Genomic DNA, 27,363 nt, shown 5'->3' with positions numbered 1-27,363 from the left:
GGACATCCCAACATATGCTACATTCAGTCAAACATTTGGAGGGAAAGTTCTGGGATAGCAGTCAGAAGCAGTGAGACGGAGATTGAAATCACAGGGATAGTTCATCATTGAGTGTGGACACTGAGCGAAGGAAGGACATACACTGGAACTGCCATAGTGCTAAGGGTTTGGACGGAGAGGAATTTGTAAAGTGCGCACAAGAAAATTTTCTGATTCAGTATGTGGGTGTACCAATGAGAGAAGGTGTTAAACTTGACCAACTCTTGGGAAATAAGGCAGGGCAGGTAACTGAGATGTCAATGGGAGAGCACTTTGGAGCCAGTGATTATAACTTTAATAGTTTTATAATAATGGTGGAAAAGGATAGACAGGATCTAAAAGTTAAAGTTCTAAATTGGAGGAAGGCCAATTTTGATGGCATTAGGCAAGAACATTCAAACGTTGATTGGGGCAGACGTTTGCAGATAAAGGGACGGCTGGAAAATGGGAATGTTTCAAAATGAGATAGCGAGAGTCCAGAGACAGTATATTCCTGTTAGGGTGAAAGGAAAGGCTGTAGGTATAGGGAATGCTGGATGACTAAAGATTTTGAGGGCTTGGTTAAGAACAAGAAGGAAGCAGGTGTCAGGTATAAAGAGCAGAGATTGAGTGAATTCTTAGAAGAGCAGAAAGTAGGAGTATACTTAAGAGGGAAATCAGGAGGGCAAAAAGGGGACAGGAGATAACTTTGGCAAATAGAGTTAAGGAGAATCCAAAGAGATTTTGTAAATATATTAAGGACAAAAGGGTAACTAGGGAGAGAATAGGACCCCTCAAAGATCAGCAAGGCAACCAATGTGTGAAACCGCATTTTGCATCAGTGTTTACTGTGGAGAAGCTCATGGAAGGTATAGAATGTGGGGAAATAGATGGTGACATCTTGAAAAATGCCCATATTACAGAAGAGGAGGTGCTGGATGTCTTAAAGTACATAAAGGTGGATACATCCCCAGGATCTGATCAGGTGTACCTGAGAGCTCTGTGGGAAGCTAGAGAAGTGATTGCTGGGCCTCTTGTTGAGATATTTGTATCATCGATTATTACAGGTAAGGTGCCGGAGACTAGAGGTTGGCTAATGTGGTGCCACTGTTTAAGAAGGGTGGTAAGGGCAAGGCAGGGAACTATAGCCCAGTGAGCCTGACGTCAGTGGTGGACAAGTTGTTGGAGGGAATCCTGAGGGACAGGATGTACATGCTTTTGGAAAGGCAAGGACTGATTCGGGATAGTCAACATGGCTTTGTGCGTGGGAAATCATGTCTCACAAACTTGATTGAGTTTTTTGAAGAAGAGGATTGATGAGGGCGGAGCAGTGGATGTGATTTATATGGACTTCAGTAAGGCGTTCAACAAGGTTCCTCATGGTAGACTGGTTAGCAAGGTTTACGTCTAATGGAAGACATGGAGAACTAGCCATTTGGATAGAAGAGAAGACAGAGGGTGGTGGTGGAGGGTTGCCTTTTAGACTGGAGGCTTGTGACCAATGGAGTGCCACAAGGATTGGTAGTGGGTCCACTGCTTTTCCTCATTTATATAAATGATTTGGATGAGAACATAAGAGGTATCATTAGTAAGTTTGCAGATGACACTAAATTTGGAGGTGTAGTGGACAGCGAAGAATATTACTTCAGATTACAGTGGGATCTTGATCAGATGGTGGTAGATAAGAGTGGTAGATAGAGTTTAATTTAGATATATGTGAGGTGCTGCATTTTGGAAAAGCAAATCAGAGTAGGACTTATACACTTAATGGTAAGGTCTTGGGCTGTGTTACTGAACAAAGAGACCTTGGAGTGCAGGTTCATAGCTCCTTGAAAGTGGAGTCGCAGGTAGATAGGATAGTGAAGAAGGCTTTTGGTATGCTTTCTTTTATTGGTCAGAACATTAAGTATAGGAGTTGGGAGGTCATGTTGAGGCTGTACAGGACATTGGTTAGGCCACTGTTGGAATATTGTGCTCAATTCTGGTTTCCTTCCTATCGGAACAATGTGAAACTTGAAAGGGTTCAGAAAAGATTTCCAAGGATGTTGCCAGAATTGGTGGATCTGAGCTACAGGGAGAGGCTGAATAGGCTGGGGCTGTTTTCCCGGGAGTGTCAGAGGCTGAGAGGTGACCTTACAGAAGTTTATAAAATCATGAGGGACATGGATAGAATAAATAGACAAGGTTTTTTTTCCCCTGGGGTGGGGAAGTCTACAGCTAGAGAGCATAGGCTTAGGGTGAGAAGAGAAAAATTTAAAAGGGACCTAATGAACAACATTTCACACAGATGGTGGTACGTGCATGAAATGAGCTGCCAGAGGAAGTGATGGAGGCTGATACAATCACAGCATTTAAAAGGCACCTGGATCGGTATATGAATAGGAAGGGTTTAGAAGAATAAGAGCTAAATGCTGGCAAATGGGACTAGATGACGTTGGGATATCTAGTCAGCATGGATGAGTTGGACCAAAGGGTCTGGTTCCATGCTGCCCATCCATATGACTCTATGACAGAGGATATCTTGGTGGGAGACTTGGAGCAGGGCTTGGCAGGTCAGTATTCGAGAGCAAGAACTTCAAAAGGAGCTTGAAACAAAATGAGAAATTGGAAGGAGGATGACAGAGTCAAGAGGGGAAACAATGCAATGACTGCCTTCCTTTCACTGTCATGCTGTCTCCAGAGGGGGGCCAGGAATGTGAGCAGAACATCAGGGAAAAAGAGCATTCTATCAAACGGTTTGCAAAGTTACACCCTCAGACAGACCTGCTCTCCAGGTAGCTTTCTATGTGTCAGCATATCCTCTGAGTCACTGAGATGTCATCATGTTGGGATTCTGGCAGATAACACCTGTACGTGTGAAGGAAAAAGTGAGGACTGTAGATGCTGGAGAATCAGTGTTGAAAAGTGTGGTGCTGGAAAAGCACAGCCAGTCAGGTAGCATCCGAGGAGCGGGAGAATCGATGTTTCGGGTACAAGCCCTTCACTAGCAATGTGATGAGGGGCTTATGCCCGAAATGTCAACTCTCCTGCTCCTTGAATGCTGGCTGACCTGCCGTGCTTTTCCAGCTCCACACTTTTCGACACATGGATGTGTGTGTCAACCTCGAACCTGAACCTTCCTCTGCAACTTCTCCCTCTTCCTTCAAGGTCTTCAGCTTGTACCATTCACTGTCGAGGCTGGTGTATAAAGGGCGATTGCTGTGGAGAGGCAGCCTATAATTGCAGAAACTCAATCCAGCGCTCACCAGTGACTTCCAGGAGTTAACTGAGATTGAGGAGAGATTTCACAGAGAGATATTCAACAAGATTGAGGGGCTTTGACAAAGTAATTAGGGCAATGGATCAGTAACTAGAGGACACAGATCATCAGAAGAGGTTTAGAAGGAAAGTGAGGAGAAATATTTTTCAGCAACAAGTCACTACTTGGAATAAAAACAGAAATTGCTGGAAAAGCTCAGCAGGTCTGGCAGCATTTTTGAAGAGAAATCAGAGTTAACTTTTCAGGTCAGGTGACCCTTCCTCAGAACTGGGGAACCCAAAGCACTCACCCTGATTCCTCTCTACAGCTCCTGCCAGACCTGCTGAGCTTTTCCAGCAACTTCTGTTTTTGTTTCTGGTTTACAGCATCCGCAGTTGTTTCAGTGTTTATTTGGAATCAATTGGCTGAAAGAGTGCTGGAAGCAGGTTTGACCATTACTTGGAAAAGGAAATAAGATGGTGGCTTGAAAGGGAAAAATCTATAGGCTATGCAGAAAGAGCAAGGAGAGTGGAAATAATTAGATATTTCTTCCAGACAGCCAGTGCAGATGAAGGATTGAATGGCCATCTCCAGAGCAAGCCTTTTTAGATTAGATTCCCTACAGTGTGGAAACAGGCCCTTTGGCCTAACATGTCCACACCGACCCTCCGAAGAGTAACCCACCCAGACCCATTTCCCTCTGACTAACACATCAAACTCTATGGGCAATTAAGCATGGCCAATCCACCTGATCTGCACGTCTTTGGACTGTGGGAGGAAACCCACACAGATACGGGGAGAATGTGCAAATTCCACACAGATAAACACCGGAGGCAGGAATCGACCCAGCGTCCCTGGCACTGTGAGATAGCAGTGCTAACCACTGAGCCGTCATGCCACACCAAAGTTCACCCTATGACTGTAGGAGATATTCCTCATCTCCCGAAAGAGAACTGCTCAGATCAGTGGCAGAGCTAACGGCTATTTGATCCACCACTCGATGCTCTGAACCCAGAGGGTCTGTGTCACTCAGGAAGCCAAGTCCACATCTGTTTCCGTTCCCAATCAACAAACATGAACAGAGGCTTGTGGGAATTTTGTCAAGTAAACAGTGTCTGTAAGTAAACACTGTTGCTTTGTAATACTCAGGAGAAAAAACCGGGGGGGGGGGGCGGTGTTGAACAATGAACACAAAAAGGAGCCACAGGACGAGTATCAGGCGCAATCAGGACGCAGCCCAAAACATTGTCACTCCTTTTGTCAGCAAGCTGTGCCTCGCACTGTACTGAACTGAATGTAAAGGATTGCAAATACAACAAGGGCACCTTTATTGCAGGGCAAAATGATCTGCCAGGCTTTCAGCATAACACAATCTCAGAGAAGCAGAGGGTGTGCTTAGAGACTGAAAAACAGTCATTAAACTTGAATAAGAGTTCCCTCCGCTTAGGGAATAAACACAAACCCTTTTTGATAAAGGAAGATGGTGTTCATTCCTTTCTGCTGCTGCACCTATATAACAGTTGGCAATTTGAAGGCAGCATGCTGATGAAAGCAAGGCAGGATTCACACACGGAGACCTGCCTGTCTAGGTGAGTCCTGATGGTCAGGGCACCAGCAGATTTCACTGTCTCTAACTGCTTGAAGGTTGCTGAGTCCATCATCAAAAAAGCAAGACCTCCCTCAAAGCAGGACAAGACCTGAGCCACTCTAGAGGGGGATTACATTTCTGATGGTGGTTTGTCACCTCTGACAATCCAAGCACATCTGAGCTGTGTTGATTCTGGGTGTTTGTGATCACATTACTTCATAGAGGCAGGCGGCAATTTGTGCCAACTATTGAGTTTTTTCAGAAACAATGGTCTCCCATTAGTTAAGTTGAAAAGGAAGTGTCCATCAGATGTTACACTGAAATTCTAGACTTTTGCCTAATCCCAATATTGACCAGCCCATTGCTAGTTATCCTGCCTTCAGGTGTTCTGTTTTTATTTGATGGGATGTGGACACATTTGGCAAGGGATTGTTTTGCCATGTCAGAGAGTCAACCCCATTGCTGTAGGTCTGGAGTCATATTTGGGCCAGAGCAGTTTAGATTAGATTACTTAGAGTGTGGAAACAGGCCCTTCGGCCCAACAAGTCCATACCGACCCGCCGAAGCGCAACCCACCCATACCCCTAACACTATGGGCAATTTAGCATGGCCAATTCACCTAACCTGCACATTTTTGGACTGTGGGAGGAAACCGGAGCAGCCGGAGGAAACCCACGCAGACACTGGGAGAATGTACAAACTCCACACAGTCACTTGCCTGAGGCGGGAATTGAACCGAGGTCTCTGGCGCTGTGAGGCAGCAGTGCTAACCACTGTGCCACTGTGCCGCCCTACCCTTTTTTTTACCCTTTTTAAGACAGCCCTTCCCTAAAGAACATTAATGATCTGGTTGGGTTTTTATGACAAATAATGAATGCTTCATTGTCACTATTACGGAAATAAATTTCACCACCTACTGTAGTGGGATTTCACATATGTCCTAAGGACACTAATTTAAGCAAAGTGCTGGAGAAACTTTCTTGGCAAGTTTTTCAGTGACCCTTTGTCGCTGGACTTGAACGGTTAATTTTGTTCTTCTCTCCACTGAGGCTGCCAGAACTGCTGAGTTTCTCCAGCACTTTCTGTTTTTGTTTCAGATCTCCACTTCTTTGCTCAGTTCCAAAGACACCAGCCCGCACCTCTAGCTTTCTAGCCCAGGGACAATACACCAGCACCTTTCCTGATTTCAGGAATTTCCTCCCGAAACCTCTGTTTCCATTCTTAAGTTGTTCCTTAAAACTTTATTGTGATTTGTGCTAAACTTTTGTCGTATATTTTGTTTGCTAAGACTTCCATGAAGTGCAGAGTAAGATAAGCAAGGTGACATTGTTAGATAGAGAGACTCAGCAGAACCCCAATGCCAGGGTGATATGGGGCGAAATTAGCGTGGTGCTGGAAAAGCACAGCAGGTCAGGCAGCATCCAAGGAGCAGGAAAATCGATGATGAAGGCCTTTTGCCCGAAACGTCAATGTTCCTGCTCCTCAGATGCTGCCTGACCTGCTGTGCTTTTCCAGCACCACTCTAATCTTGACTCTAATCTCAACATCTGCAGTACCCACTTCCGCCAGGGTGATATGGGGGTCCTGAGCCTAGGTATGTTACTAGGGGACCCAGTGGGGCAAGCTTTTGATGAAGACCTTTACAATTCATCTCGCCTGTGTTGGCCATTGAGACACAAAGAGGTGGCAAGGTGCTGAAGGATCGATTGTAACTGGTTAATTGGCCAATCCCTTGGGATGGCCCTGGGATTCCCAGGAACTGGAATGTCCCAGATGAAGAAACACCCTGGGGGAAAAAAAAAGTCACAGCAGCACTGATAATGTTCTTAAATTCTCATTTGTTTTTTTATTATTAAAGTAACAGGGATGGGGACAACGCTGTATGACTGACAGTCAATAACTCTTGGGTAATGAAGATAAGCCTATCCACTTTCCAACTGAGTATTGGGAGGTGGAGCACAGTCTCGATGGAAAGGTCAAGTGACCAATGAATGGGAATGTGTCTGGGATTGTTGGAGCCACTTAGTGGGGCCTTCAGGAAGCTTCTCCCATCATGCTTCATAAGGACAGCTTTAAATGTTTTCAATGTTTTAAATTCAGGAGCAGGAGGGTTACAGGAGATTTGAGGAAAATTATTTTTGCCCAGACGATTGTGGGTATCTGGAAGTCACTACCAGAAAGAAGCAGGAACTTGTGAGGTATTTAGGAACTATTCGGAGGAGCACTTGAAATACCACAGCATACAAGACTCTGGGCCAAGTGCTGGAAAATGGGGATTGGAGTACATAGATGTTTGATGACTGGGTGGATATGATGGGCCGAAGAGCCTCTTTCCATGCTGTAAAAGCTTTATGACTCTATGTATCCAGGTAACAGGACAGAGATCAGGTTGAGTGAAGTCTCAGGCGATGCTAAAGGATCCCTGCACCCTCGGCGAAGCAAACTATCAGGGAGGTGAGTTCCAAGTTGGATATAGAACAAGAGCCAATAGTTGAGGGAAGCCTTCAGTCCCAATGTTTTGGCTGTTTCTTTATTGGGTCTAAGCTGTAAGTAAACATAAGCCAGGGCCCAGGCATTTGACAAAACCCTGTATTTTCATGTATTTTCAGGGCTCCTGTTGAGTTATTGATTGCAAGCTGAGCAAACCTTTTCAAGCAGAGTATACATCTAGCACGATTGCAAATGAGCATGTGGATTTATTATTCCAGAGATAAAGGGTTTCTTGTTGATCTCAGTGAGCATTTTAGCAGTACTCCTCCTTAGTGGTCAGTACACACATCGTTGTACCAGAGTAGCTGCCTGGATCAGACTGTCCATGGTCTCTCCGAAGGAAATCTTCTCTCAGACTGAACAGCAACCTGCCCCAATATGGGCTGGTTTCACAATTAAGTCACCAAGAAAATGGCAGCAATAGGAGGCCATTCAGCCCCTTGAGCTTGTTGTTTCCACATCAGCCAGATCATGGCTGATATGTATCTTGATACCACATGCCCACCTTGGTTATACACCCTTGCCTACCAAAGATCTGCCCAGCTCCAAAATAATAAATTGACTGCAGCTTTTTGGGGGAGAGAGTTCCAGAGGGTCACAATGCCTTGTGGGAAGCAGTTTTTTGTCACACAGTAGTTGTGTTCTTGTACAACCCCACATTATAGAAAAATCACGCTTTACAAACAGCGCTTAAAGTGTTGGTGCTGTAACCACGTTACAGCCAACACACATTTTAAAAGTTCGCGCTGTGAAAACAGCGTCCCCAATTCGTCAGTCACGTAACAGTGAATTCACATTAATCAAACGGGCATTATAACAGAACGGCCTGCACTGACATCACCCATGAATGGTCTGCCTCTACTTTGGACGTTATGTTACTGGGTTTATCTGCATCAGGTAAGGTAAGGTGGTTAGTGTCCTCAGCGCTGAGTCAGAGCTCCACCATTCAGGGACAACTCCAGAAACCATTCAGGGACAACTCCAGAAACCATTCAGGGTCAACTCCAGAAACCATTCAGGGTCAACTCCAGAAATTGAAGCAAACATCCAGGCCATCATTCCAGCGCAGCACTGAGGGAGCACTGCACTATCAGAAGGTGGGTACTGAGGGAGTGCTGCACTGTTGGAGGGTCAGTACTGAGGGAATGCCACACTGTCGGAGGGTCAGTGCTGAGTGAGCACTGCACTGTCGGAAGATCAGTACTGAGGGAGTGCCACACTGTTGAACGGTCAGTGCTGAGGGAGCGCTGCACTGTCAGAGGGTCAGTACTGAGGGACTGCTGCACTGTCGGAGGGTCAGTGCTGAGGGAGTGCTGCACTGTCGGAGGGTCAGTACTGAGGGAGTGCTGCACTGTCTCAGGGTCAGTGCATTGTCGGAGGGTCAGTGCTGAGGGAGTGCCACACTGTCAGAGGGTCAGTGCTGAGTGAGCGTTGCACTGTCAGAGGATCAGTACTGAGGGAGTGCCACACTGTTGGATGGTCAGTGCTAAAGGAGCGCTGCACTGTCAGAGAGTCAGTGCTGAGCGGGTGCTACACTGGCAGAGGGTCAGTGCGGAGGGAGTGCTGCACTGTTGGAGGATCAGTACTGAGGGAATGCCACACTGTCGGAGGGTCAGTGCTGAGGGAGCAGTGCACTGTCGGAGAGTCAATACTGAGGGAGCACCACACTGTCGGAGGATCAGTGCTGAGGGAGTGCTGCACTGTTGGAGGGTCAGTACCGAGGGAGTGCTGCACTGTAGGAAGGTCAGTGCTGAGGGAGTGCTGCACTGTCAGAGGGTCAGTACTGAGGGAATGCCACACTATTGGAGGGCCAGTACTGAGGGAGTGCTGCACTGTTGGAGGGTCAGTTTTGACAGATTGTTGTATAACCAGAGGGTTAGTACTGAAGGAGTGTTGGGGTCTGTACTGAGAGAGTGCCGCACTGTCAGAGGATCAGTTTTGACAGTGTTGTATTATCAGAGTGTCAGTACTGAGGCAGTGTTGTATTATCAGAGGGTCTGTATTGTGGCAAAGCTACAGTGTTAAACGGGCAGTGTTAAGGAATTGCTGCACCTTTGGCAGGGTGGTCCTGAGGGAAATCCTGGTTAATATTGCTGCCCTTGGTCCAAGGTAGACAGACAGGAGGCTGGAAGAACACAGCAAGCCAGGCAGGTTCATGGCACTGAGGCCATCTAAAACAACCCTTAATTCCTTCCAGATTTGAGCTCAGCTAACTCAGCAATAATGGAGTATTCTGTTATTCTCCCGACTGGCTTTCTATTTTGCAATTTCTGTAAAGTTCAACTCATTCAAAATCCTGCTGTCTTTATCCAGGCTCACATCAAACTCGCATTCACTGACTGTAGTCCCCTGGCCCAACAACATCCCAAATTTCAAAACTCTTTCTTTGTGTTCTAATTCCCCTGTGGCATTGCCTTCCTTGATCTCTCCGGCCTAATGATCCTCCAGGAATTTCACATTGCTCTAGGTCAGGCCTCTAACGTATTTTCAAATCCTAATGCTTCAACATTGGCAGTTGTACCTTCAAACTCTGGCCTCTAAGCACTGAGCATTCTTCCCAAAATTTCTCCATTTCTCTTTACTGCTGTACTCAGTAAAGTTGCTACTTAGTATTTACCTTTTTAACCAAGCATTTGATCACTCATCCTAATATGTACATGGCTGCGTATGACATTGATTCTGAGACGACTACTATGAAGAAACATTGGACAGATCCCTGTGGTAAAGGTGGTACTTAAATGCAAGCTTTTATTCACTAGGTATTAACCTTGGGGTCGTTTGGATCTGCATGGCTCTGTTTTGCACAGTCTTCAAGTAACAGTGTCCCAGATTTCCCAAGGCTTTGCATGCCCTTCATTTTCTTATTTTACAGAGTAAATCCTTGGAGCTTTTGTATTTTTAACACTTCGAAATAGTTTAAGTGCCAATTTATGCACCTGACATAATTCAGCCTGGCTAATTAATACAGAAAGAAATATCTGGTGGCCAGTGTTGAATTGGCTTTGTTTCAATCACCTTTCCGAATCTAAGGAGAAAGCTTTTTAATATTTCACTACAAACCTGGACCAAACATTCTTGAGCCTGGGCTTTGACTGAAATTACTTTGATGTTTTTCTCCACTGGGATCAATCAAACTATTAACTGTAAATTTATTCAACATCAGACGCACTGACCTCTCCTCACTGCTCCCTCACTTTTAAATGTTAATGAACTCAGGGAGTAGCAAGGTACATTGGGAAGAGATTTTTAAATTCTTTTCTAATTCTTAGATCACAAAAAACAGAAAGTTATGCTGAACTTTAGAAATAACTGATTCAGCCTGAGTTGGGGAATTGTGTCCAATTTTGGGAATCTCACTTTAGAAGGGCTGGTTAAATCTTGGGGGAGGCTGCCGTCAGAGTTACCAGAATGGTTTGGTAGCTTTCCAAATGACTATTGCTAGCAGCTCGTGGTATTTGCCACCTCCATTGGCACATGGTGCTGGGTAAAGGTTGCTTGGGGTAGTTTGCTGCTACCATACCTTCTTTGCCATGGGCCTATCTAGAGATTAGTGTTACAGGATACACCACCATCTCCACAAAAGGGGCTGTTCTTAGATAACCAGAAGGTGTATTGCATGGTGAGGTCACCATAATCCCAAAGGTCTACTCTCTCATTGGAGAGAGAGAGAGAGAGAGAGAGAGACGACTGGTGGTTGTTTAACCTGAGGGTCACCATGCCTCAGATGAGGTTGAGAAGGAGGGTCCTTCATGATAACCTCAGTTGGTGCAGGAATTGAACCCACACTGTTGGCATCAATTCTGCATCACAGCAAACTATTCCTGATGAAGGGTTTTTGCCTGCAACGTTGACTCTCCTGTTCCTCGGATGCTGCCTGACCTGCTGTGCTTTTCCAGCACCACAGTCTCAATCACAAACTACCTGTCCAGCTAACTGAACCCCCGTTGATTGCAATACATACCATATTTGGCCAGGCATTATTACTAGGACTTTAGGGAGCTCGTACAGATCCATCTGCTTCCTCCAAACTCTATAGTAAAATGCCTATTGTCACCTGCAGACTGGATGTGATGTCAGTAATATGGATGGGGCTAGTGTAAAATATGTAAAACATTAACTCTATCAAAACCACAGAATCATTTAGTACAGAAGAGGTTCTTTGGTTGATTGAGTCTGTACTGCCAAAAATACATTACTACCTTCATCAATCCCCCTTTTCCACACTAGATCCATAGCCTTAAATGTTCAAGTGCTCATCCAAGTACTTTTTAAAGGTTATGATGTTTCCTATCTCACTGCATTTCCACGGAGTGCATTCCAGACCCCCACCACACTTTCGGTGATATACCTCTTGCTCAATAGCCCTCTAAACCTTCTGCCTTTCACTTTCACTTGCCTCCGGTTACTGAGGAGATTATGTTGTTGAACGAATAATATCAAGGATGAGGGAGAGACCAGAGGTGCCATATTGTTCTTCTGTAGAGCAGAGATGATGAAAGGGGATGATCAATCAGAGATGGTATGAGGGGGACATTTTTAGAATAAATAAGGCAAAAGTGTTTCCTGACCAACAGAGAGGTCTATCCCCAACACCCCCATTACACTAACCAACCCCACAAAACCCATTATCCCTACCACCCCAATCACCCCCATTACTCCCATTACACCCACACCCCCAACATCCCCATCACACCCACCCACCCCACCACACCAATTACCTACACAACGCCCACCACACCCACTACCCACACCACGCCCACACCGCAACCACCCCCATTACCCCCATTACCCCCAGCATGCCCACACCTCCACCACTCTCATTGCTCCCACCACCCCCATTGCACCCACACCCCCACCAACCCCATTACCCACACCACACCTACTACAACCATGACCCCCACCACGCCCACAACACCATCACCTACTGCACCCTCACCACCCCCACAAACCCCATTACCTGCACCACGCCCATCACATCCACCACTCCCACAATGCCCACACCACCCATTATCATCCCCACCACCCCATCACCCCACACTCCCACCCACACCCACACCGACATCACCCCCACCATACTAACACCCCCATCACCCCCTCCACACCCGACACGCCACACCCCCACCATACCCACATCCACATCACCCCCACCACACCCACGACGCCACACCCCCACCGCACCCACACCCACATCACCCCCACCACACCCACGATGCCACACCCATATCACCTCCACTACACCCACCACGCCACACCCCCACCACACCCACCATGTCACACCCCCACCACACCACACCCACATCAGCCCCACCACACCCACCATGCCACACCCCCACCACATCCACATCACCCCCACCACACCCACCATGCCATACCCCCACCACATCCACCACACCACACTCCCACCACCCCCAATGCACCCACACCTCCCAGTTACACCCACATCACCCCCAGCATACCAACACCCCATCAACCCCACCACCATGGCACACCCATACCCCCACCATCCCCGCCACACCCATACCCCACCACACACACATCACCCCCACCAAAGCCACACACCCACACCCACATCACCCCCACCACACCCACAGCCCAACCACCTCCAACAAGAAGCTGTCAGGTAGACTCTGGTTACTGCCATCACTGATACCTTGGCACAGAGTGAAGATCAGGCCTATAACCAGCTGATCCACCTGTCACAATGACAAGGAGCCATGACCTGTGTGGGATTTAAAGCCTGGACTTATTTCTTTGCTGCTTTCATTTCTCCATCTTTGTGTGTTCTTGGAACTCTAGCCATTAAAACAAATTAACATCCGCTCTCGAGCTGTGGGTGTCAAAGGTACAGACCGTATTCATTGCATGTACTGTTCAGCAACACCATACAAACATGAATCCACTACCATCTAGAGGGATAACATGTCTGGGAACATCGTGCCCTGAAAGTTCCTCTCCAAGCCACTCAGCATCCTGCCTCGGAGACATATCGGTCATTCCCTTCTTGCTGCTGGGTCTGTCCTGGAACTCCCTCCTAAAAGCACCTCAAGGTCCTTAAGAGGGCAGCTCACTACCACCTTCTCAAGGGTAACTAAGGATGGTCAATAAGTGCCTGTGAAGCCCACATTCCATGAACAAATATAGCAAAAGTGTTGCCCAGAGCAGGTTTTAGTGAAGTTGGGTTCTTCCTCAACTAACTGTTTAAATGAAACTGTATTGCTAATGGTCAACCACAAAGGTAGAAGCTGTAACAAGCCTGACCTATTGCATATTACCAGCATTATCCTCTTTATTTAAGAATCGACCACATGAATACAGGTCACGGATGTACATGAAGACCAGGCAAGGCAAGGATAGTAGGTTTTCTTCCTTCGAAGACATTATTGATACTCTTGGATTTTTTAATTGAATTGTCATTTGCGGGACTCAAACTCACATTTTCATGATTAGCAGTGTCAACACCGCACCAACCCCCACTGTCTCCCTGAGTCAATGTTTAAAGAAATCAAGCAAAATAAAAGGAGACCAAGGTAGTGGAAGGAGGCCATGCCGTCTGGAGTTATTTCTAAACTTGTCATGCATTTGCAGCTCGGGTGAAATGGCAGAGGTTTCAGAAGAAGCACAGGAGAGAGATAGATAGAGAGAGTGAGAGAGACTGCCTCACTGGAGTCAGCTAATTGGCCCTTTCCTCTCAGGAAACCTAAGGCATAAAAGCAACCAAAAAGCAAAAGGAGAAAGTAAAATGATGAAGGTCAAGGTTGCGTAAAGAGGATAGCCTCAGGAGATGGAATACAAGTGGTTAGGGCACTATAGACCTCCCAGCTTCCTATTAAAACATTCGGCACCCTGAAGTGAGGCTGTGTGCTACTTGCTGTTAGACATACACTTGTCTAATGTTCAACTCTCCCTGATCTAGTTCAGTGCTGGAAACAGAGCTGCTTTGGTTGTGTAATTCTTCCCATCGCTCACCATCAAAGTGACTGCTGCCAGTCACTGTACTGTAAACAGGCTTCTCAAGGTGACCTACATGTCTCTGTCAAATTAAAAGCTTTGTACTGGATTCTATGATTCAGAGTTTTCACTTCAATTAGTGAAAACCTCTGACCTCCTCCAGTCCCTAAGACCTGTTTGGTCTCATGACTGATGACTAAATGGGTCATGGAAACAGGACTGGAGTTCATTTGAATGCAATTCTGTTGCATTATCACTTTTGGAGTGATGTCCCCTTGAGAGTCAAAATATAAATGAGCCAAGTACCAGGATATTAGCACATGAGCCCCACGCTGTCTGCTGTGCAGCTTTCTAGGCACAGGCTGTGCCTGGCAATTGCTTGACTGAATGCTTTAGCCGTAAGTATAGCAAGGTCTTCAATAAACAGAATCTATACCAATCATTTATGTTATGTTTAGATAACAACATCAGTGTCATATCCAATAGCTCTGTGTGACTTTTGTTTATTCATTTGTGGGGTGTGGGCTTCATAGGCCATGCCAGCATTTAGTGCCCTAGGGCAGTTAGGAGTCAACCACATTGCTGTGGGTCTGGAGTCATGTGTAGGCCAGACCATGCAACTGAATCACAATAAACACTTGGCTCAACCCATCCCACTGAGCCCATCCCAGTCTCACTGCCCCCTGGCCTGACCTCATGTGAGTGAGTCCCAGCTCCTGGCCTCACCAACTGCCTGAGACTTGCTTCCTGCTTCCTCTTAGTCCCAGACATCAACCTCCACAAGTCTCTGAGCCCAGGGATTTGGTATTGGACATTTGCACAAAAGCACAGAGACAGTGGTGATTGATTGGCAGTGTGACTGACAAGTGGAACTCCACACCTTTTAAAGTTACTTTCTAATCCTGAAATAGAAGGAGGCAATATTAATAAAAAATATTGTTGCCAATTAACACAACGGTGCCTGACTTGCAGCTTTAATGAATTTCTATTTGACAAGGATGACTCTGGATACTGTTTCTTGGTTCTATGGACTTCACCTTAAATGTTCATTCCTCCCTGACTGAGCACCCATGTCTGTGGCTCTTTAGCTCAGTAACACGCTCAGTAATTTGTCAGTCTCCTGGGATTGAACCCTGTTCTCTAATCTCCCCTCGTGTTTTTCAGAACTCAGTTTTCTCAAATAGTCGCTGCAGTGATCCTTCCCCTGCTGAATATTCAACAACTTCACCCGTCCTGGAGCTTGTGTGTCCTCAATTGCTCCAATGTCAGTTTGGTTTTTGGCCTAGCAAACAGATTTGCCAGGTTCCTGATGATTGTTTGCTCAGTTAACGCTATCAACCAGCAACCCCACTCCTCCACCTTCACCTCCTACCTCCTGTTCCCTCCACTCTTCTCGACCTACCTCGCCCCCCCCCCCCCAGTGTATCACCCCTTTCTGTGTATTGTTCCTCAAGAAATGCCAATCATTGGAGGGATGGGGAGACAAGGCTCCTGACTGTGTTTGCAGCGCTGTTGGCAGTGGAAATGCATCCCGGAATGTTCCCTGGTCAATGTGCCACTCTGTGTTGGGAATGATCCCACACCACTTTCCAAGCTGCTGACTCCAGGTTTAAAGCTCAGCTCCGTGGGGAGATAGTGCTGCACTGCCACACATGCCAGCGTTGGGAAGGCAATTGAAGCAAAGCTCCATCCAACCTCTCAAGGGGATTTGAAAGGGTCAATGACGCAAAGTGAAGAGCAGGGGATCCTTCCCCAGTTTCCTGACCAAGGTTTAACTCCCAACCGCTAAAAAAAATTCAAATTACCTGATGCGTGGTTTTGTTGCTGCTGTTGGATCTTGCTCTTGTGCACTTGACTGGCTGCTCTGAGCTTTGTGATCTCCTCAAGTGCAAGGTCATCTTCCGTTTGAAATGATTCTGTGATTTCATCAATACAGTTTTAGAGATGAGGGAACTGAATTGGTGGTTTTGTTTCTGTTTACCGTGTGGTGATCCTTGCTCTGTGTGTCAGCTTGGTTGGAGTTCCACTGTGATGCCCTTGAAGTGGAGTAGCTTGCCGACAAAATGTTGGAACACTAGATCTGCTGCAATGTAGCCATCTGGTCCTGCTGGAGTCAGGAGAGGGGTAGAACTGAGCGGGGTGCACATTGTTACCACGTTCCAATGATATCACCCCGACCCCTCAGTGTTTGCTCGTTATTGAAAAGCTGCACATGTAATTCTCATTTCCCAGGGTCAGGATTCTACTTCAGTTATATCTGAGGTTGATCAACATACCTGCCTATTAGCCAAACCCAACCCCTTACCCTCTTGTTTACCTACAGAGGAGAGATCCTGAGGGTCTCCTTCATTCTGAGTTCTATTGTGTCCATCTGCTCATTGCACTGAGTCCATTCACCCATTAACTGTCTGCACACTCATTACATTGGCCCTCAATCCAGCAATGCCTCATATTTTGATAGTTCCATCCTCATTTTCAAATTGATCAATAGGCTTCGTCCATATGCTTTCTCTCTCTCTTTCTCTCTATCTCTCTCTCGCTCTGAAACCTCCTCCTGCTACAATCCTTTGAGACCTCTGCACACCTCAAATTCACATTCCCAACCCCCAACCCCCATCCCTCACAGTCCGGCAACCGCAAGAAAATAAGCAGAGTTGGGAATGGCAGGATGTCTCACCTCCAATATATCCTGATTCAGGATGAGAAAATTCCAGTCCCAGTACATTGACCCATTCCAAATGCTGTATCTGACATGAACTTAGTTTTGCAATCTGCTACATGTTTTGTTTCTGAGACTAAAGTAGCCGTGAAATCCATTCTAAGCTTTGTATTTGATGACAGTCTCCAAATTTTGCATCTGATCTTAGCCATAGTCTGAAGCTTCAGTTTCGATGCAGAGATAGCGGCAAAGGGAACGTGTGTTCAAACATTACGGAGGTTTGATGTGAGAAAGCCTCATGACTGAGGCTGTGCTGTGAGAATTCCTTGAGTGATAAATCCATATGGTTTGCCTGTATTTGCCAATGGTAACCGAGTGGTAATTTGAGATGGCAGTGAGTCATACCAACTTGTTGTCTTTATAACTTGTCGCGGGGCATCTAGGAAGGGGAAGGCAGAGTGCAGAACCAGGCCAGGCAAAGTCGGTGCATCAAGTGCCAATGGGTCATGACCTTCCGGAGCTTTCTCCACTTTGACTCACCCAGCTATTCTACCAAACAGAAGGGGAGGTGGGTGGCAAATTTGGGCAGAGGCTTCCCCACCTCCCCTCAACGTCACCACTAATTCTGTCATTTTTGGACGCCATCTTCCATATTTTCTTCTGCTTTGAGTTCATGTTTTGGGTGTAATAAATTTCATACCTTTTTCTGTCTTCCATAGATTTCTCCATGACTCCTCTGAAACTTGGATCATACAAGTACAAAACCACCTATAACCACCCACCTGTTACACAAGGTATTTCTCAATCTGGAGGGGATCTCAATCCACTGCATCCTCTCTCTCTCTTTGTGTCTCTCTCTGTTTCTCTTTATCTCTTTATTTTGAAGGGGTTACTTTGTGCATTTGGCAAGCGAGATCTGAAAGAAATGGAGAATTTCTTTTTATCAAGCAGGTTCCAATCCGATGTGCTGCTTCCGCCGTGTCACCATGGTAACAGTTGTTCAATGACAACTTCCGCAAATCAAAAATCCGCCTCCTTCGCTCCTTGGCTCCACCCGGTAACAGGATGGTGGAACATTGTGGTATGGTGAGGGATGATACATCAGGAATGGAGCAGAATCTGGGAACAAACCGCTGACCGGAGAGCCACAAACGTTGGGTTAGGGAAAGGGAGGGGAGGTGGGAGTCCTGGGACACCGATAGGTGAGGGGAAGTCAGTAAGATGCAGAGGAGGAATGTTGCAATAATGAGAATTAAAAGCTTCAAACATACACCATAATGTATAAGCAAACACCACGTGATGAATTGTGGCCCGAGCATTTATAAACCTCTATCTTTCCTATTGGCTGTGGATAAGACATGTATCTAGATTGTCCATGAATAATGTGATTTTTGTTTTCTTCTGAAGAAGCATAGTTCCCAGGATTAGCTGGATAAGAAAGGCTTTTGGCAAAACATCGATTCTCCTGCTTCTCGGATGCTGCCTGACCTGCTGTGCTTTTCCAGCATCACATTCTTGACTCTAATCTCTAGCATCTGCAGTCCTCACTTTCGCCCAATGCTTATTAGACAGCCAGGAAACCCTTTCCATCTGAAAACAACAAATGCTTTAGGCCAGTGAGTCTCACTTCTGTTGTGGGCAAAGTCTTAGAGAGGATTGTAAGGGATAGGATTGATGAACATCTGGATAGGAATAATGTGATCAAGGATAGTCAGCATGGTTTTGTGAAGGGCAGTTCGTGCCTCACAAACCTTATTGAGTTCTTTGAGAAGGTGACTAAGGAAGTGGACGAGGGTAAAGCAGTAGATGTGGTGTATATGGATTTTAGCAAGGCGTTCGATAAGGTACCCCATGGTAGGCTACTGCAAAAATTACGGAGGTATGGCATTGAGGGTGCATTAGAGGTTTGGATTAGGAATTGGCTGGCTGGAAGGAGACAGAGGGTAGTAGTTGATGGTAAAGGTTCATTTTGGAGTGCAGTTACTAGCGGTGTTCCGCAAGGATCTGTTTTGGGACCATTGCTGTTTGTCATTTTTATAAATGACCTGGAGGAGGGGCTTGACGGCTGGGTGAGCAAGTTTGCAGATGATACGAAAGTCGGTGGAGTGGTGGACAGCGAAGAAGGATGTGGCAGGTTACAGCGGGATATAGATAAGTTGCAGAGCTGGGCAGAAAGGTGGCAAATGGAGTTCAATGTAGCTAAGTGTGAAGTCATTCACTTTGGTAGGAGTAATAAGAAGATGAATTACTGGGCTAATGGTAGGCTACTTGGTAGTGTCGATGAGCAGAGGGATCTTGGTGTCCATGTACACAGATCTCTGAAAGTTGCCACCCAGGTAAATAGTGCTGTGAAGAAGGCATATGGCGTACTGGGATTTATTGGTAGAGGAAGTGAGTTCCGGAGTCTTGAGGTCATGTTGCAGTTGTATAAGACTCTGGTGTGGCCTTATCTGGAGTATTGTGTACAGTTTTGGTTGCCATACTATAGGAAGGATGTGGAGGCACTGGAACGGGTGCAGAGGAGGTTTACCAGGATGTTGCCTGGCATGGTAGGAAGATCGTATGAGGAAAGGCTGAGGCACTTGGGACTGTTGTCATTGGAGAAAAGAAGGTTTAGGGGAGATTTGATAGAGGTGTACAAGATGATTAGGGGTTTAGATAGGGTTGACAGTGAGAACCTTTTTCCGCGTATGGGGTCAACTGTTACTAGGGGACACAGCTTTAAATTAAGGGGAGGTTGGTATAGGACAGATGTTAGGGGCAGATTCTTTACTCAGCGGGTTGTGAGTTCATGGAATGCCCTGCCAGTAGCAGTGGTAGACTCTCCCTCTTTATGGTCATTCAAACGGGCATTGGATAAGCATATGGAGGTTATTGGGCTAGTGTAGGTTAGGTAGGCTTCGGTCAGTGCAACATCGAGGGCCGAAGGGCCTGTACTGCACTGTATTTTTCTATGTTCTATGTTCTATGTTCTATCACGGCGGGTCAGGCAGCCTCCATGAAGAGAGAGCAAGCTAACGGTTCGAGTCTAGATGACTCTTCATCAGAGTTGAAGTGGGGAGAGTACAGCATTTATGCTTGTGTGGTTGTGTATGTATGTATGTGGGTGTGTATATGTTTGTGTGTGGTGGGGATGGTTAGGGTGGGGGGGGTGGGGTTGGGCGGTGTAGTGGGTGTAGGGGGCTGGTGAAGAAAAGATGATGATAGTTCAGATTAAGTGATCAGAATGTGAGAATGGCAAAATACTGGTGTATCTCCTCCCCGATTTGAAAGGATAGTAAGTGGGATGGGGTGGTGGGTGATGGGGGGTGGCGGGGAGAGGCGGGGGGAGGACATGATAACAAACTAAAAGAAAGGGAAGAATTGTTCACAATTTAAAGGTGTTGGACTCAATATGAAGGCCTTTCCATCTGTTGATCACATGACTGAGAGCAGCCCGTTGTCTGGCCGTGATTCCTTCTGTAGTCCAATATCCTGCCTATACTGCTACCTGAGCTGTGCGCTCACGTGACAAAGTACCCCGTGGGCTTGTGGTCACAACAATGACACCTTTATCAGAGCAAAATGTCCCAAAGTGCTTCAGAAATGTAATCAGGCAAAATGCAATACCGAGCCAGATAGGGAAACATAAGAAAGGTTGATTTTAAGAAGCTCCTGGCGCAAGATAAAGTATTTGCTAAAAATCAATTTTGCAGCCACATCTCCTTTGTTAGCGACTGTCTCTCAGGCTCCACTTTACACCACACAGATTCCAACTGAAGTTCATTCACCACCAGGAACAATTCTTTTGTCTTTTAATCCAAAGAAGTGCAGGTTAGGTAAATTGGCCATGCTAAATTGCCCATAGTGTTCAGGGACGTGTAGGTCAGGTGCATTAGTCAAGGGTAAATGTGGAGTGGTAGGGTAGGAGACTGGGTCTGGGTGGGTTGCTCTTCAGAGGGTCAGTGTGGACTTGTTGGGCCAAATGACCTGTTTCTACACTGTAGGGATTCTATGCACTGAGACTCGATATTGCCTGCCCACTTAAGTCTGTCTCTGCCTCTGTCAGAAATATTTTTATTTTCAAAAACTTTTCAGATCTGAAGAAGAGAATCTTAGAAGTCAACAGTACAGAAAAAGGTTAACGCCTTTAATTCAATTTTCTAACACTTGGCCTTTAGCCTTGTGTGTCTTGGCATCACAAGTGTACTGGATTTAGGTTTGCTCGCTGAGCTAGAATGTTCATCTCCAGATGTTACCTAGTAGGGTGACGAAACGTCTGGAAATGAACCTTTCAGCTCAGCGAGCAAACCTACGTCCAGAACCTCAACCTGAGCTACAAATCTTCTCAAAACTCGCTATCACAAATGTACATTTAAATACTTCTTAAATGTTATGAAGATCATACCAGAGTTGAAAACATAACTGTTTCTCTCTCCACAGATTTTGCCAGACCTGCTGAGTTTCTCCTGCAGTGTCTGTGTTGGTTTCAGCTTGTAAGGAGCGTCTGACATAAGGAAAGGGAGACGAGGATGTGGAATGGCTAAGAGAGGGAATTTCAGAGCTCAGACTGAACTGCTGAAAGCACATCCACAGTTAGAAATTGATGCTGGTCAAGGGGACAAGATCTGGGGGAATCACAGACATCACTGGAAGTTAAACACGATTGGTGAAAGTTACAAAAATATGGAGGAGTGGAGATAAAGAGAGATTTGAGGTTGAGAATTCTGAAATTGATGCATTACTTGACTCTGAATGAGTGAATAAGGGAATAAGGGACAAAGTTACTGAAACCTTTTTCTTAAATGGGAATTTTCTTTCATGTTGCTGGCAGGCTGAGGGTTAATGTGAGAAAATAAGAAAAGGCTTTAAATTCTCCCAGTGGTAAGTTTCCTTCACCAGAAGAGCCTATTAAATAATACCTTCCTTCTCAATAAGTAACTTACAGAAAGCTAGAGGCCTGGTTATATCGTGCAAAGCAAATAAAGACAACTCAGCACAGAAAGAAGCCATTCAGCCCGACTAATCTCTGCTGTTGTTTGCACTCCCCTTGGCCTTCTCCCACTCAAACACCCAATCTTTTAACTTTAACCCCATTAGCTTATTATCCTCTTTGTCTTCATATTATATTTCCACTTTTGGGAACCCAAATCACCCAATGAGATTTTCAGAGTCAAAAAGGCTAGCGCTGGGAATGCACATCAGGAATGCTTATGCCCGAAACATTGACTCTCCTACTTCTCGGATGCTGCCTGACCTGCTGTGCTTTTCCAGCGTCGCCCTTTTCGACTCTGGTTCTCCAACATCTGCAGTCCTCACTCTCTCCCAATGAGAATTTCAGCCAATCTTCTTGAATAATAGCCAATGCAGGAAATTGGGCAGCAAACTTGCACACAGCAAGCTCCCACAAATATCAATTAATTCATGGTCAGATCAAATGTGATGCTGGTGTGTGTGTGTGTGTGTGTGTGTGTGTGTGTGTGTGTGTGTGTGTGTGTGTGTGTGTGTAAGGTCACTTTTCACCAGATTGCCAGGGAGACTTTCCCTGCTGTGTTTCAAAATGCTGACACTGAGATGACAGGTGGCAAGTTCAGTTTAACTCACCATCCAAGAGACAGCACCCTCCAATGCTGGAGTATTCTCTTAGCATTGCAATGAGAGTGTCAGCCTGGATTTTGTGCTCAGTTCACCTGAGGGCCACTCAAACTCATAGACTCACAGGTATGTGCAAGACAGAGAATACCACAGAATGTTGATAGGCCTCAGATTTGTGCTCTGTTGCATTTATCCATTTTGAGTATAATTCTCCTGATGTAACCAGCACAGAAGATCACAGATCAGAGGATAAATTGAGTTTTGCACAAATTGGGTTTCCACAATCTTTTGCACTAATTTTAAAAGGGGAAGCAATGGTCACATGGCAGATGGTGGAATTTGATTTGAATAAATATCTGGTTAGAAGAGTTTAATGATAACCATCAATTATTGCCAACTGTTGGAAAAGCCCATCTGGTTCACTAATATCCTTTAGAGAAGGAAACTGCCATCCTTACCTGGTCTGGCCTATATGTGACTCCTGACCCACAGCGATGTGATTGACTCTTAACTGCCCTCTGGGCAATTAGGGATGGTGACTCCCACATCCAATGAATGAATAAAGGAAAAAAACAGATTGTGCGAGAACCTGGCCCCACCACAAGATGTATTCATTTCCATCTTCTGTTAAACTGTGCTTGTTTGCTGAACTTTAAGCAATCTCCAGAAATTAAGCCAGAACTTTAAGGCTTAAAGACATTAACAGGTTGGGTTTGAATGGTTTTGGAAAACATTAGTTTCTAATGATTTAAGATACCCAGTGCTGAACTCCAATCTGACTAGCAGATAATTTTGGGCATTTTTTAAAGTTCATTTTCTGTAAGTTAACTCATATATGAGTTATATATTCGACTAAAATGCATATTCATTCTGATAATCAGTTTTTAAACTGCATTAATCAACATTTACCAAGTTGCCATATTTCTCAAACAATATTCTTTTATCCAAAACATCTTAGATTTTAAAATGCCGTTGGATTCTGGTGGTACATGCATTAGGCAATATGCAATGAATTGGCTGCAATTTTCTTTTAAAAATCCATTTCTTATGATGTTTAAATCTCCCAAGAGATACAGTGAAATATAGCAGTGCTGCAAAACCAAAACCTTCCTGTTTGGATTATTGACACAGTTGTAATCTGATTTATACAGACGTCTTCGTGTTAAATTCTGAATAAATATTAAGGTCACTACTGGCATAGCATCAGTCACTTTTGTCCAACCTACAGCTAGCACAGATTAGTTTAAGTGTGAATATCACCTCTCTACCTGTTCACCCAACCACAGGAAGAACCATTATCTCTGGAGAGGAGCTCTGTTGTTAAGACTGGGAAATAATTAATATTCTGTCTCTGAGTCCCTACCTGACTGGAGTATTAATGGGCCTCTGAATGCCTTTAGGTCTAACTACTGATTACAGCTGCATTGTGCGAGGTATGAAAAGTCTGGCCATTTCCGCAGCATACAGAGTGTTTACGTTAGCATAAATATTCATGCTTCACATTTTAACAAACCATTTCTACATGGTCAGACAGCAGCTTCAATTTGAATGATTTAGAAATGAGAAATGTACAGAGCACAAGACCAAAAACATGACGAGGGATTAAGGCACAGCTACTCCTTCAAAGAACCAGTATTGACTCAGCAGGCTGAATGGCCTCCTAGTATATTTTGTTGATTCTAAACAGAACTTTCAAATTGAATAAATAATGAAGGTGAACATTTATAGGGCTATGGGGAAGGAGCAGAGGAGTGGAAATAGATAGATAGCTCTTTCAAAGAGTGAGTACAGGCACAATGGGCCAAATAGCCTCTCCATGCTGTATTAGTCAATGACTCTTAAACCCTTCCTTCAATCAGGAACACTCACAATTGCTTCTCAATTTTTAACATTCCCTCTTGCAGAGAAGAAACACAAATTCATTGCCACCTACTTTTGATTGAACCCCATTTCTCTCCCATTTTCGTTGCTCATTTTAATGCAGTAAGAGTTTGGCAGGATATGTGCTCTATGCCGAAACTGTTCCACATTTATCATGAGGTTCATTCGCAATAGCCTTGAATTTGTTCTTTCCCAGGTCTGATGTTCTGCATTTGTATGATGAGTAGTAAAATCCATCTATAAATAGAGAGCAAAAGCAGCATAGACGCTATCGTATCAGAGAGCAGGACAACTGACACCAAGTAATAAAAATGGAAGACTGACCTTAAGCCATGAAAGAGAATGAAGTATTTTACAGGGATCAACTGAACACCTTGATTTAAATTATAGGTTTGGCTTACTGCACCATCTGTAATTCTTTTATAATCCATATCGCGGTATCAATCAGATACAATCACTGTTAATGGCACTTAGAAGAGCTGAAATTATACTTATTAAATAGTTTGTTATATTGATGCAGAATAACAAGACTGCATGATTCTCCATAGAATGTAAGAAGGGAATACGTTGGGAGCTCTGGAAAGTTTAACTTTCCTATGATGATTAGTTTGGATTCATTGGCCAGTCTGTTTGTTTGGACACCCTTTCAGATTCCACATCTAAGTAATTCACATGGAAACAGTGACTTATTTTCCAAGACTGACTTTCTAGTAACAAAAGACGGGGGTTGGGGGGAGGGGGTCATAGATTTAAAGTCAATGGTACAGAGATTAGTTGGGAGTTGAGGAGAAATATTTCTACCCTGAAGGTAGTGCTGATTCGGAACTGACTACCTGAAAGGTATTAGAGGGAGAAATTCTCTTAATGTTTAGAAAAAGAAAACATACTTAATCCATAGAGCTACAGACCAAGAGCTGGGATAGACTGGAATCAGTCAAAATGTAGATGATGGGCTAAAAGGCCTCCTTATTTGTGAGTTCTATTAGTGCAGTGAAATAGTCCACCTTCAATTTATGGGCAGCTCGAGTTCAATTTCATTCCTGTTAGACTGTATCGTTGCTCCTTTGTGCGATAACTCTCCTGATTAGCTGAGCCTGAAATATTGGTAGCAGAAATCCAAGGTAGGGCTGTGGTGATATTCCCGCAGCTGCCTTGCGTTGTTTGACCTGTGGGTCAGGCTGTCTCATCCAGCAGTGAGTTTCCTTCTGGGTTCGAGGTTTGTGGATTCAACCCCTCAATCCGTAAAGCCAGCTACTTTATACCACACCAACATGCCATTTCTTCCATCCTTAAGGCTGGTTGGCACTGCCAGTTGATGCAGTAATCACACCCTTCAGCCACAATATTCAAGCCAGGGAGACTAGATTTTCCTTACACTTGCTGTTTGTCTCAGAGTTATAAACCTGGCATATATCTTTAGCATGCACCCTACAGGTGAATGTTATGTAGACAAGGTACCTCACACATACAAGTCTCATGCATGAAACTCATGTGTTGCTTATTGGGAAGAGGAATTGGGGTGATGTCCCATTGCACTTCCTCCTTGTTTTGATCATCAGCTAGAGTCATAGAGTCATAGAGTCATAGAGTCATAGAGTTGTACAGCACGGAAACAGACCCTTCGGTCCAACTTGTTCATGTCGACCAGATATCCCAACCTAATCTAATCCCATTTGCCAGCACTTGGCCCGTATCCCTCCAAACCCTTCCTATTCATATACCCATCCACATGCCTTTTAAATGTTGCAATTGTACCAGCCTCCACCATTTCCTCTGGCAGCTCAATCCATACACGCACCTGTGTGAAAATGTTGCCCCTGAGCTCCCTTTTATATCTTTCCCTTCTCACCTTAAACCTAAGCCCTCTAGTTCTGGACTCCCCCATCCCAGGGAAAAGATTTATTCTATTTATCCTGTGGCCACCTAATCCTGATAATGAGTGCAGGGTCACACACCCATCAGACATGGTCCTTACTGGACATCAGTGGAGAATACAGAGTCAGTGCGTCCGTCTCCCCTCCAGCAGGTTGCTGAGACTGGTCTTCAAGCCAACCCTTCTGATTCAGAGTCAGAAATGTCACCAGTGAGCTAAAGACAGAATTCCCAACAGTGAGTCATGGTAGCATATAAAGAGACCAATCTGCCCATCGACTCCTTAGCGGCCCTCTGTGAAGTTAGTCCCATATCTGCATGTTATCAAAATAGAAGCAGACTATTTAGTCCCTCAAGCTTGTTCTACACTTCAATTAAAATTTTAACCACATACACTTGGCTTGTTTCCATAACCTAGAATATCTATGCCAAGCAAACATCCATCAACCTCAGTTTCAAAATATTTAATTTTGGGGAAAGACAGTCTCAGATTTCCACTATACTTTGTGCGATAACCCTCCTGATTAACCGAGCCTGAAATATTGGTAGCAGAAATCCAAGATAGGGCTGTGGTGATGTTCCCGCGGCTGCCTTGTGTTGTCTGATCTGTGGGTCAGGCTGTCTCAGCCAGCAATGTGTTCCCTCTGGGTTGGAGGTTAGTGGATTCAACCCTTCAATCCATAATAAAGTCCAGCCCAGGTCTTGACTGTGCAAGAATGAGAGAGAGCTGCAACAGCTGAGGGAGGTTGTGGTGAGGACACCTTCTGTTTGGTCAGGTGACATTAACAATCCCCCTGAAGCCGATTGGGAAACTGGAGAATAGTATCCTCCTCAGACAACGATTAATCAATCATTCACCATGTCACTGCCTGTGAGGATGTGGCAAATTCACTGCCTTCTGGGCCGCCTACCAAGCAGTGTACAAAATAGCTCACAACCTTGGTCATTTTCAGACTCATTGATAAAAGGTTGAGGTGCTCCATAAAATTGAGCTCAGTGACACAGCGCAAGGATGATTATGGGGACATAGGGAATGGGAAAGAATAGGGAAGAGATATTCAGCTCACAAAGTTCTCCTGTTATGGCGTCATCGAA

General features: G+C 45.2%; 1 protein-coding gene across 19 annotated transcripts in view; it reads left to right on the top strand.

Moving 5' to 3' along the window:
- srcin1a (SRC kinase signaling inhibitor 1a) overlaps positions 1-27,363 on the top strand; it is a 525,004-nt gene that overhangs the window by 162,542 nt on the left and 335,099 nt on the right. For 16 of the 19 annotated variants that reach the window (XM_072561312.1, XM_072561313.1, XM_072561305.1 and 13 more), the window contains one exon: positions 17,661-17,735. The exons of the other annotated variants lie outside the window; for them this stretch is intronic. In XM_072561312.1, the coding sequence (XP_072417413.1) occupies positions 17,661-17,735 (75 nt within the window). The remainder of the gene's footprint in view (positions 1-17,660; positions 17,736-27,363) is intronic. 19 annotated transcript variants of the gene reach the window in all.

Source organism: Chiloscyllium punctatum, chromosome 42 (genome assembly GCF_047496795.1).
Source record: "Chiloscyllium punctatum isolate Juve2018m chromosome 42, sChiPun1.3, whole genome shotgun sequence".
NCBI lineage: Eukaryota > Metazoa > Chordata > Chondrichthyes > Orectolobiformes > Hemiscylliidae > Chiloscyllium > Chiloscyllium punctatum.
This window is presented reverse-complemented; position numbering and strand designations above follow the sequence as displayed.